We start from the raw sequence: 12,686 nt of genomic DNA, 5'->3' as shown, positions 1-12,686 counted from the left end.
TTCTTTTTTTAATTCTGGGATTTATTTACCTTCTATAATTGAAACTTTGTTGCCGCTCCAGCTCCTAGGCCACGGCCTGCTGAAAGCAGGTATCTGGGGTTTGTTTAGCCTCTATAATTGCAACTTTGTTGCTTAGAGTGGGGCTCAGGGCCGGGCTGTGGCAGGCGGGGAATGTTGGCTTCCTCCATCACTGGAGCAAGCAAGCCTCCTGCTCGCTTCAGCTGCGTGGCTGCTGGCCGCCATCTTTGTTGGCAGTTAATTTGCGTATCCTGCTGATTAGCCATTGGGAAGCGTAGCGGAGGTATTGTCAATTACCATGTTTGTCTATTATTAGATTAGATCATATGGAATTATTGTATGAAGAATAGTTTTCCCTTACTGGTTTTTAGATTACCCTAAAATATAGCTTATGAAGGAAGGGTGGTATAAATGCTTGATTCTTCTCCTTTATGAATCTGTTTTCAGAAGAGTTGTTACCTAACAAACTCCAGAGGTCCCCAATGTAGGGATGTCTGTATGTACATTCACTCGTGTGTATATTTTGAATTGATAGATTTTTATGACTGTCCCCCCACGTCCCGCGTGGTTCAGGGTTCGGGCTCTGGAAGAGGGGCCACACGCAAATGAAAGAGATGAGACAACAAATAATAATATATCTGGTGGGGAAGTTGCTTCAGTTACCATTGTCTGGACTAACAGTTGATGCATTGCCCTGACCTTTGCCAGGACTCAAGGGTCACCAGCATTCTGGGCTCCTTGTCCACACCTCTCTGCTAGAGAAGACAATAGGCGGCTTCCCACAGACTTTACCATACTTGCTTAGTGTGTTTCGGTCCATTGCAATCATTATTCTTTTTGATGCTTAAATTGTTCTTTTTTTGGCCCATGGAGTCTCCTCAAATTGTCTTCTGTATTCTTGTGACATGATTCCCAGTAGGTCTGGCAGCTTTACTGTCTGTCTCTCTGTCGCGTGGTATTTGGTGTCTATAGAGAGCATGTATTGTCCCTATTGGAATTCACACAAAATCTCTGTGCATCATTTCAGCCGCTCTGAAGAGTGGCTCCATTGCTTTGGGGTATTCCTCACTCTCCTAAATTGAAATCCTGCATGTCAGAGAATTTGTGTTTATATTAGGTCATTGCAAACATACCATGTAAATTTTATGAAAATCTATATATCCGTTTTACACAAGATAGTAACAGCAAAATAGAAGCTAATTTCATTCGTATAAATAATCCAAAATGCTTTTATCTTGGGACAGAGGGGATTAGAGGCGATGGATAACGATAGAGATTGATTTTGACATAATGAGTTTGAGATACGTAATATATCTAGTTACACTTATTTGGTAGAAATGTGCCCTCAGGCCCAGAGTTAAAGTAAAACTTTTCCATTGTTTGTAATTCTGTTGTTAATCCTCACCGAAGGATATTTTTTCCATTGATTTTTCGAGAGAGTGGAAAAGAAGGAAGTAGGGGAGAGAAACATAAATGTGAGACCTGGCCAGGAATGGAACCTGTGACCCAGGTATGTGCCCTTGACTGGGAATTGAACCCGCGACATTTTGTTGCACGGGTTGATGTTATAACCACTGACCAACACTGGCCAGATAGGTTTGTATTGTTTTACTGGCATCAATATAAAACTAAAAAGCTTAGAGAATAAGTGATTTGCTAAAGTCAGGAAAAAATTAGCAAAGCCAGATATTATATAAAAGATATTTAGTAGTTTCAAATACATAGATGAAATTCAGAAGATTCTTTTTCCACATTATTTTTTTTTACTCTCCTTTAGTGAGCCTGTTGAAATGAACTAAATACCTTTCTTCTTTTTCTTTTTAATTAGAGTCCTAAGAGCGGCCTGAAAGAGGGGGTTTATCTAGAGGAAAACCTGGAGAAAAATGAAGTAATTCAGGACACTGTGAGTATAAAACCTGTGAAATGTAGTGCTTTTCAAATGCTTAAAGTGACAGCCATGTCTGCTATTTGTTTTTTGTTGTTTTTTTGTTTTTTGTGTTTGTTTGTGTTTTGTTTGTTTTTTGTTTTTTGAGAGAGAGCTTAAATTTTAAAACAACTTAATAATTTTTTTTTATAAATGGAGAGGTACTTCATAGTCAGTGTTATTAGGTGATTTAATGATTTTTTATTGTAGTAAAATATACATAACATAAAATTTACCAGTGATTCTTTTTAAGTGTACAGCTCATTGGCATCAAGTTCCTTTCACGTTGTGCAGTATCACAGCATTCGTCTCAGAACTTTCATCTTCCCGCAGCTGAGACTTGCACACTAACTCGAAATCACCCTCTCCCTCTGGCCTCTGACAACCCCCCTTCTCTTTCTGCCTCTGGGAATATGACTCCCCGAGAACCCAGGGCAGTGGGATCCCACAGTAATTGTCCTTGTGTTGACCAGCCTGTCTTGCTTAGCATAGTGTCTTCACGACTCACCTCTGTTGCAGCCAGTGTCAGAATGTTTGTCCTGTTAAGGCTGAATAATAATCCATTGTCTGTATGAACCCATTTTGTTTATCCATTTGTCAGTGAGCACTTGGGCGGTTTCTATCTCCTGGCTGTTGAGAATAATGTTCCTCTCTGATCATGGCTGCACACATACTATTCAAGTTCTTTCAGGTCTTTTTTTTCTTTAATTCTTTATTGTTTAAAGTATTATATATAGTATTACATATGTCTCCTTTTCCCCCACTGACCTCTCCCCTACCACTCCCACCCCCAGCACGTGCCCTCGCCCCTTACTGTCCGTATCCACTGGTCATGCATATAAGTCCTTTGGTTGATCTCTGCACCCCCCTCCCCTTTGTCCCCCACCTGTCTTCCTTCTGAGCTTTCTGTTCGATGCTTCTCTGTCTCTGGATCTGTTTTTGTTCATCAGTTTATGTTGATCATTATATCCCACATATGAGTGAGATCATGTGATATTTATCTTTCACTGACTGGCTTATTTCACTTAGCATAATGCTTTCCAGTTCCATCATGCTGTTGCAAATGGTAGGAGTTCCTTCATTTTACAGCAGCGTAGTATTCCATTGTGTAGATGTACCACAGTTTTTAATCCATTCATTTGCTGATGGGCACTTAGGCTGTTTCCAAATCTTAGCTATGGTAAACTGTGCTGCTATGAACATTGGGGTGCATATGTCCTTTCTGATTGGTGTTTCTGCTTTCTTGGGATATATTCCCAGAAGTGGGATTACTGGGTCAAATGGGAGTTCCATTTTTAATTTTATGAGGAAACTCCATACTGTTCTCTACAGTGGCTGCACTAGTCTGCATTCCTACCAGCAGTGCACGAGGGTTCCTTTTTTCTCCACATCCTCGCCAGCACTTGTCATTTGTTGATTTGTTGATGATAGCCATTCTGACAGGTGTGAGATGGTACCTCATTGTTGTTTTGATTTGCATCTCTCTGATGATCAGTGACTTTGAGCATGTCTTCATATGTCTCTTGGCTTTCTGAATGTCCTCTTTCGAAAAGTGTCTATTTAGGTCATTTGCCCATTTTTTGCTTGGATTGTTTATCTTCCTTTTGTTAAGTTGTATGAGTTCCCTGTAAATGTTAGAGATTAAATTTTTATCGGTGATAACATTAGCAAATATGTTCTCCTATGCAGTGGGCTTTCATGTTGTTTCGTTGATGTTTCTTTTTGCTGTGCAGACGCTTTTTATTTCGATGTAGTCCCATTTGTGTATTTTCTCCTTAGTTTCTATTTCTTCGACATATGTCTGATATTTTGCTGCCTATGGATTCTTCTAAGATTTTTATGGTTTCCCATCTTAACATTCAAGTCCTTTATCCATTTTGAGTTTATATTTGTGTATGGTGTTAGTTGGTGATCTAGTTCCATTTTTTTGCATGTGTCTGTCCAATTTTCCCAGCACCATTTATTGAAGAGACTGTCTTGACTCCATTGTATGCTCTTGTCTCCTTTGTCAGATATTAATTGAACATAATCGTTTGTGTCTGGATTCTCTGTTCTGTTCCATTGGTCTATATGTCTGTTCCTTATGCCAGGACCAGACAGTTGTGAGAACAGTGGCTTTATAGTATAGCTTGATACTTGGTATTGTGATCCCTCCAATTTGTTCTTCTTTCTCCAGATTGCTGTGGCTATTCGGAGTCTTTTTTTATTCCATATGAATTTCTGGAGATTTTTTTCTAGGTCGATTTCTGATTTTGTAGACTATAAGAAAAACAGAGAATTGCAATGACAGCAATGGTTAGTCTAATTAAGAAGACAGGGTGCTTACAAGCATTAAATTTTGCCTTCTAGTGAGGTGTAGGGGACAGGATTATAAAGGAGAAGGGGCGAGGGTGCGGAATGTAGTTACTTGCAGGCCTGTGGTCTGTAGGCAGAGCTTGTCAGGTGATGAGATGATGTTGACTTCTGGGGGTCAGTCTGACCATGCTTATCGGTTCTGTTTGCTGGATTCATAGCTGAATTACCTCTCTAATTACTTCAAACAGGCCTTGAAAAGAAAACTTAGGAAAAATGTAACCCCCCTATTCACATATAAGGATATGTGTTCTAAGATTTAAAATAATATGATTATTTTTCCGATTAATTTAGGTGCTCTATTTATTAGATTTATTATTTAGTATACTTATAATTCCTTTTAAGATTTCTCTTTATAAACCTTTTATGACCTTTATAAACATTCTTGTAACTTTCACAATTATTCTTAAGTATTACTACTTTAATTTCCTCTCTTCCTGTTATATTCCTTTCTTTACATCTCGTCTCACAATTTCACTTCCTCAACTTTAGTTCTTCTTTACTTGTACAGACCCTCTGTAACGTATACATACCTTTTAAAATTTACATGTACCTTTTATAACTTATATATACCTTCTGTAACTTATATATCTCCTGTAACTTACACATACCCTTTCAGTTTATCTACTTTACTTGCTTTTTTCTTGATCTTTATACCTTCTATTATACAAAAACTATAAATTCCTTCTAATTATTAGTTATGATTAAAGGTAGTTCTATACAGGTTCCTCTGTTCCCAGCTTCAGAGCAGTTGGAGTGGTGAGAAGTCTCAGCGTCTATCTCTTGACCCTCCAGTTGGCCCATCGTCCTTGCTCTGCCATGTCTGTCTAACTGCCTACTACATCCCCCTCAAGGATCTTGGCTCTGAGTTCTTTCAGGGAAAGGGGGCGCCGGTTTCTTCTGTAGCTGCTTCATGCTGATGAGGGCTGGAGGTTTCTCTCAGAACAAGAGATCCTTGCTCTCCGTCAGGGGTGATGAGGCCTGGGCACAGAAGGAGGTGGCAGTGGTGCCTAGAGGTGGTATTCCCTAGGTGCGAGTAGGGCTTGTAGTCTGTTGGAGACAAACTGAGTTATAAAATTTAGTATTAATTGGACAAACGTTAGAACAGTTTCTAATAATTTCCTGTTGAAACATTTTTTCTCCCTAAAATCATCCTTATTTTTATTAAAGGCTAATTTACTTACTGTATTAAGTGTAGTTATAATTTGGCCTGATTGTTTGCATGAACATAACAAGAATAACAGTTGATTACACAGGTTTTTTTTTTAAAAAAAATATGCTTTGCTGGAATCTCATGAGAAAGCTCCCCCAGGGCAAAGAAGCCAGGCCATGCAGTTGCCATCAGGCTTCTTCGCCTGCAGCACCACCTACAGAGTTGGGGTGCACGCCTCAAGTTGAGGTCCCCACAGGTGTCTTGAGATGTCTTTCATGCCATCTCTCAGGAAAGCAACCTTCGTTCCTTCCCTGGAAAAGCTGCCGTGAGCCATGTGACCAAGCAAGGACCAGGCTGTTTTTCCAAGGGGCTTATCGGCTTCAGTCAGTCTTCCTTCCTCAGAGCTTCTGGTGACACCCACAGGCCTGGCCTGTCTCTCAGACATGACATCCAGCAGAGCTTTGGTTAATAAAACCACAGTTGGAAACTGATTTATGTCCTGTTTTGAAGAAATTAGATTTTTATTGGATTCATGCAAACAAATATATTTCTATTAGAACATAATTACTAAAACTATAATTATTTTTAGTTCATTTAGTCCTATAATCAAATTCTTTTTATCCTGATTTTTCTTGCTAGTATTTCTATAAATTTAGTTACTTTGGAAGCTTGTCCTTTTTGCAAAACACAATATTCCACAATATTATAACTTACAACACTTAGTTATAAATGAAAGCATATTAGGATCTATTTAATATGTATATATAAATAAAATACAAATGTCACTTCCTTATTTGACAGAGCTTCCCATATACCTTAAGCATAAAATTTTTCTTTATAAGGAGAGAAAGCAAATCTTAAAATTTAAACCCTGGGAATGTAGTCAAGTACAGTATATATTATTATTACTATTTTTTTTTTGGAGGAGGGGATTATTTATATATTTATTTTTAAATTTTATTTTATTGTTTAAAGTATTACAAATAGTAGTATATATGTCTCCTTTTCTCCCTCATTGCCTTTCCCCTGGCCTTCCCTATCCCCCCACAAACCCCCTGGCACATGCCCTCCCCTCCTCCCCCCAGTGTCTTGCGTCCATTGGTTATGCTTATGTGCATGCATACACGTCCTTCCGTTGATCTCTTACCACCACCACCACCACCACCACCACCCACCCACCCCACCCCACCCCACCCTGCCCCGAACCCTGCAGTTACTTTCATTTTCTTACTCTTTGGTTTTCTTCGTTGCGTTCCTTGGTACTCACACAGGGCACCACTTTGCCAGGGCTGACGCTCTGACCCTGAGCGACAGAACAGATTGCTCTAGCCCAGTTTGTGTGAAAGAGGCTAAGGCCCTCCTCGGCTATCACTGCCAAGGAGCCCTGCTCACCTGCCTCCTTTGGCTTTCATTGTCGTTACAGCTAGAACTAAAATTGAGCCCTAGACACAGTTAGCAGGGTACGTAGCCTTGAGAAAGTATGTGTTTCCACAGGTGGGGTCTTTAAAGACTAAACATAGAGATTCTAGCAAAACACCCCGGGCTCGGACTTGTTTGGAAAAGTCGAGGTAGGGACTGTGCCTTCGGCCAGGTCGCGGCCCCCGCCCTTTCGGAGCATCCTCCTCACAGACATCCCAACCACGCCCCGTGCTTCCCCACAGCACTTCCTCCTTTTCTTTCCTTGGGGAGTTGTGTCTTTGTCTCCCCATTTTTAAAAATATATATATTTTATTGATTTTTTACAGAGAGGAATGGAGAGGGGATAGAGAGTTAGAACCATCGATGAGAGAGAAACATCGATCAGCTGCCTCCTGCACACTCCCTACTGGGGATGTGCCCGCACCCAAAGTACATGCCCTTGACCGGAATCGAACCCGGGACCCTTCAGTCTGCAGGCCGATGCTCTATCCACTGAGCGAAACCGGTTAGGGCTGTCTCCCCATTTTTGTTTTCTCTTTCTGGCCCTGGGCACCCTCTTGGGGTTTGAGAGGGTGACGACCCTCAGGGCAATGGTCTGGGACTCGTTAGCCCAGAGGCAGGGTCTGCCTGTGTCCCACGCCTTTATTGTCTCTGCTCTGAGTTGTATCCCCTTCGCCTACGGACCTGCTCCCTCAGTTTCTGCTAAGATGTTCAGGGCGCTGGGAGCGTGTGCGGAGTTCCTGTGGTGTGCGACTCCCTGTGAGGGTCCAGAGCGCTCTGGCATGTAATTGGCTGAGCGGCCCTGGCACCCGTGGCAGGGTGGCACCCTAGGCCCCTCTGCCAGCGCACTTGCAGCGCAGTCTGTGGCCTCTGGCTGGGGACACCCGCTCCAGGTGTGGGTTGCTCTGGGTCGCAGTCAGAGCTCCCTGTGGCCTGAGTGGGGCAGGCTGCCCTGGTCGCTCAGCGCGCACTCTCCCCTCACCCTGCGTGACGTGCGCGTTGAGCTGCTCCAGTTTAGCAGCTGCAAGTACATGGTGTTGGGGAAACACTGAGGGAGGAGAAACGAGGGACATGTCCTTTACTTCATTAGAGCTTGTGTCAGTTATGACTCCTTCACAGATGGCTTGCAAGCTCTACAGCCCCACTCTCTCGGCTCACGGCTGTCAGATTTAAGCCAACTTCATTCTTTTCTATTTCTTCCAAAAGTTCTACTTTTCTTCATACTCTGGGGTCTTTGATTTAATATTTGTGGTCTTTAAACATCCCATATTTTTTACATTATACATTCACAAGAGGCCTAATGCACAAAATGCGTGCACGGAAGGGAGGTGTCCCTCAGCCCCGCCTGCGCCCCCTTGTAATCCGGGACCTCTCTGGGGACATCTCTCTTGCAGTCCGGGACCTCTTGCTTCTAACTACACACCTGCTCGCTCCTAACCTCCCACCTGTTCACTCCTAACCTCCCACCTGTTCGCTCCTAACCTCCCACCTGCTCCCTCCTTACCACCACCTGTTCGCTCCTAAACCTCCCACCTCCTCGCTCCTAACCTCCACCTGCTCCCTCCTAACCTCCCACCTGCTCGCTCCTAACCTCCACCTGCTCCCTCCTAACCTCCCACCTGCTCTCTCCTAACCTCCCACCTGCTCTCTCCTAACCTCCACCTGCTCGCTCCTAACCTCCACCTGCTCGCTCCTAACCTCCACCTGCTCGCTCCTAACCTCCCACCTGCTCGCTCCTAACCTCCACCTGCTCACTCCTAACCTCCCACCTGCTCTCTCCTAACCTCCCACCTGCTCGCTCCTAACCTCCACCTGCTTGCTCCTAACCTCCACCTGCTCGCTCCTAACCTCCACCTGCTTGCTCCTAACCTCCACCTGCTCGCTCCTAACCTCCCACCTGTTCGCTCCTAACCTCCCACCTGTTCCCTCCTTACCGCTTGGCTCACCATCCTTGGCACTGCCGCGGAGGCAAGAGAGGCTCCCGCCACCACTGCTGCGCTCGCCAGCCATTAGCCCGGCTTCTGGCTGAGTGGCGCTCCTGCTGTGGGCGTGCACTGACCACCAGGAGGCAGCTCCTGCATTGAGCATCTGCCCCCTGGTGATCAGTGCGCATCATAGCGACTGGTCGTTCTGGTCATTCCGCCGTAATGGTCACTGAGCTTTTTTATATGTAGATGCCTCTACACTGCCTATTTCATGCTGAATTTTACACAATGAATTGACAAATGGATGTTCTATTTCATGGAGTAAGATCAGTATTTTTGCAATTTTGTCGTTTTTGTTTCTGTAGCAGTGTTTTATGGGATTGCTTTAAATTTTAATTTTGCGTGTGCCTGTGATTTTCAGCCAGGAGTGGTTTTATCCCTGGGATACTTGGTAATATCTGGGAACATTTTTGATTGCCGTGGCTGGGAGGCTATTACTGGCTGTAATAGCCAGTAGGTGTGTAGAGGGAAGGATGCTGTTAAACACCTTACAGTGCACAGCAAAGCATTACCTGTCCCAAAATAGCAACAGTGCAGGGCTGGGAGCCCTGCACTATGCCCTTAGGAAAAATAATTAAAAATGAAAAAATAAGGTTTAGCAACGGTTTTCAATAAGTGACATTAATAGAAATCTTTGTATTAACCTCTGCAAATTTTGTCTTATCATTTCTACTCTCATTTTTCCTTTGCCCTGATGTCTTCACTCACATTTTAAAGTATAACTTTTTAATATTTAACAACGTATATAAGCTAATTTTATTTTTTCTGTAACAAGGTCTAGAAATGTATGAAGTAATAAATGAAGTATCTTGAGAGTGGTTAGAATCAGATAACCAGGGGTATAGTGAGCAAAGAATGTTTATTTCCAGGAGAACTGTGCCCCCTCCCCCCACCAAATACTGTTGTAGTTTGTTTGTTGCTGTGGTTCATGGCCTTGAAAATTTGAGAACCACTTCTTTCAGAGTAAAGTACATAAAGAAAACAAATAAAAAGAAGTCACACCAGTTTGGTAAACGACATTTCTTTGGTGGTTTGGCTTTATTCTTTCTCTGAATTCGATGACAGGTAACTTTTCTGTTTCTTTTCTCTGAATGTCACCAGGACGCTCAGTCCCTTATTGGGAGCCCCGCAGCCCGCACAGCACCTCACATCATTGGAGCAGAGGATGATGATTTTGGTACTGAACATGAACAGGTGATGATATATTTTTCTAAAAAAACCCCACTAATATCCCGAGATATTTGATTATTGTAAAAATGAAAAATTTCTGGACATTAAAATTAACTGGTTAATTAGTGGGTTAGTTGCTTATTTTAGCTTTAATCAATAGGAATGACTTTGCTTTTAAAATTGATAAGAAGTCACTGATTAGACCTAAGTACTTCATTTTAGGAGGGGGAGGTGTTATTGTAAAGGTTATTTTTCTTTTTATTTCAAATTCCAGTTGTTTATTGATGGTATGTATATAGGAATATGATTGGCTTGGTACTTCAAGGAGCTTTTTATTTATTTATTTTTTTTTAAAGAAGGGCTTTTTTTTATATTTTATTGATTTTTTTACAGAGAGGAAGGGAGATAGAGAGTTAGAAACATTGATGAGAGAGAAACATCGCTCAGCGGCCTCCTACATACCCCCCACTGGGGATGTGCCCGCAACCAAGATACATGCCCTTGACTGGAATTGAACCTGGGACCCTTGAGTCCGCAGGCCGACGCTCCATCCACTGAGCCAAACCGGTTAGGGCTTCAGGGAGCTTTTTAAAATAGCTTTATTGGCGCCCGGCCAATGTGGGTCAGTGGGTAGAGCATCAGCCCACAAACCAAATGATAGTGGCTTCAAGTCCTGGTCAGGGGCAGGTACCTGTGTTGCAGGTTTGATCCTGCACCCCAGGGCGCATGTGGGAGGCAACCAACTAATGTGTCTCTCACATCAGTGTTTCTCTCTCTTTCTCTCCCACCTCCCTTCCACTCCCTTTAAAAAAGCAATGGAAAAAATATCCTCTGGGGAGGGTTAACAGCAAACAAAAAATTTGTGATTTTCTTTATAGGCAACCATGGTGTCTGTGAATAGAGACAATTTTTATTGTTTTGTTTCCAACCCGTTTATCTTGTATTTCTTGTTACTACCTTCACTGTGCTAATTAAGACCTCCAGCAATGCAGCTGAACTGGGTGGTGAGGCAGTACTTCTTCGTTTTATTACTGATCTCAGGAAGAAAGATGAGTCTTTCACCATAAAGTATAATAAAGTTAGCGTAGGTTTTCCGCAAACGCTTTTTATTACCAGTGAAGGAAGTTTCCTTCTACTCCTAGTCTGCTGAGAGTTTTTATCATGAATGGATATGGAATATTATGGAATGAGTGAGGTGATTATATTAGTCTCCTAACATGGATTGCTATTAGCATGTTGAGCCAGCTCTATGTTCCAGGATAAGTCCTGATTGGTCATAATGTGTTCTCCTTTTTAGATACAGCAGGATCCAACTTGCTCTGATTTTGCTGAGGATTTCTGTGTCTGTGTTTAGGGGGATATTATTGTGTAGTTTGGCGTTTTTGTTGCTGTTGTTTTTGTAATTTGTTTGGTTGTTGTAGTTGGGTATTGCTGGCCACCTAGGGTGAGTAAGAAGTGCTACCTCAGCCCGGCCTGTATGGCTCAGTGGTTGAGCATGACATATGTATGTACCAGGAGGTCAGGATTTGATTCCATGTCACGGCACATGCCCAGGCTGCAGGCTCAATCCCCAGTCGGGGGCGTGCAACAGGCAGCAAGTGTTATGTCCTCTGGTATTTTCTTTCTTTTTTAATAACAATTATGAATTTACTAGAGGCCCGGTGCACAAAAATTTGTGCACTGGGGGGAGGGGGGGTGTCCCTCAGCCCGGCCTGTGACCTCTCGCAGTCTGGGACCCCTCAGGGGATGTCCAATTGCCAGCAGGGAGCGGTTCTAAACTGCAGTCGGACATCCTTAGCGCTGCTGAGGAGGCAGGAGAGGCTCCCACCACCACCGCTGTACTGGCAGCCGTCAGCCTGGCTTGTGGCTGAGCAGAGCTCCCCCATGTGGGAGTGCACTAACCACCAGAGGGCAGATCCTGCATTGAGCGTCTGCCCCTGGTGGTCAGTGTGTGTCATAGTGACCAGTCACTCCCAGTCTTTCTGCTGTTAGGGTCAGTTTGCATATTACCCTTTTACTATATAGGATAGAGGTCTGGTGCACGGGTGGGGGCCAGCTGGTTTGCCCTGAAGGGTGTCCCGGATCAGGGTGGGGGTCCCGCTTGGGTGCCTGGCCAGCTTGGGTGAGGGGATGATGGCTGTTTGCAGCTGGTCACACCGCCTTCAGGGTGGGGGTCCCCACTGGGGTGCCTGGCCAGCCTGGGTGAGGGGCTGAGGGCCGTTTTCAGGCTGGCCAGCAACTGAAGCTCCCAGCCTCTCCTTTTTTTCTTTTTTTTTTTTTTTAATTCTGGGATTTATTTACCTTCTATGGCTGTCACTGGAGCTGAGAACCAGCTCCAGCTCTGAGGCCCAGCTCCAGCTTGAGGCCTCGGCTGCTGAAAGCAGGTATCGGGGGTTTGTTTAGCTTCTATAATTGAAACATAGTTGCTTTCGGAGCTGTTGCTTTCAGGCTCAGAGCTGGGCAGCGGCAGGCGGGGAACGTTGGCTTCCTCCATCACTGGAGCAAGCAAGCCTCCTGTTCGTTTCAGCTGCGTGGCTGCCGGCCACCATCTTGGTTGGCAGTTAATTTGCATATTGCCCTGATTAGCCAATGGGAAGCATATTGGAATTACGGTTAATTACCCTATTTGTCTATTATTAGATAGGATTAGGTCATCTGGAAAAGC

At 43.6% G+C, this 12,686-nt stretch overlaps 1 protein-coding gene across 5 annotated transcripts in view; it reads left to right on the top strand.

Moving 5' to 3' along the window:
- Window positions 1-12,686, top strand: part of ARHGEF12 (Rho guanine nucleotide exchange factor 12) — a 204,515-nt gene that overhangs the window by 114,893 nt on the left and 76,936 nt on the right. For all 5 annotated transcript variants that reach the window (XM_059707604.1, XM_059707606.1, XM_059707605.1 and 2 more), the window contains 2 exons: window positions 1,847-1,921; window positions 9,953-10,045. In XM_059707604.1, the coding sequence (XP_059563587.1) occupies window positions 1,847-1,921; window positions 9,953-10,045 (168 nt within the window). The remainder of the gene's footprint in view (window positions 1-1,846; window positions 1,922-9,952; window positions 10,046-12,686) is intronic.

The sequence above is a fragment of the Myotis daubentonii genome, chromosome 9 (genome assembly GCF_963259705.1).
Source record: "Myotis daubentonii chromosome 9, mMyoDau2.1, whole genome shotgun sequence".
NCBI lineage: Eukaryota > Metazoa > Chordata > Mammalia > Chiroptera > Vespertilionidae > Myotis > Myotis daubentonii.
The sequence above is the reverse complement of the archived record's forward strand: the minus strand, read 5'-3'. Positions and strand labels throughout refer to the sequence as shown.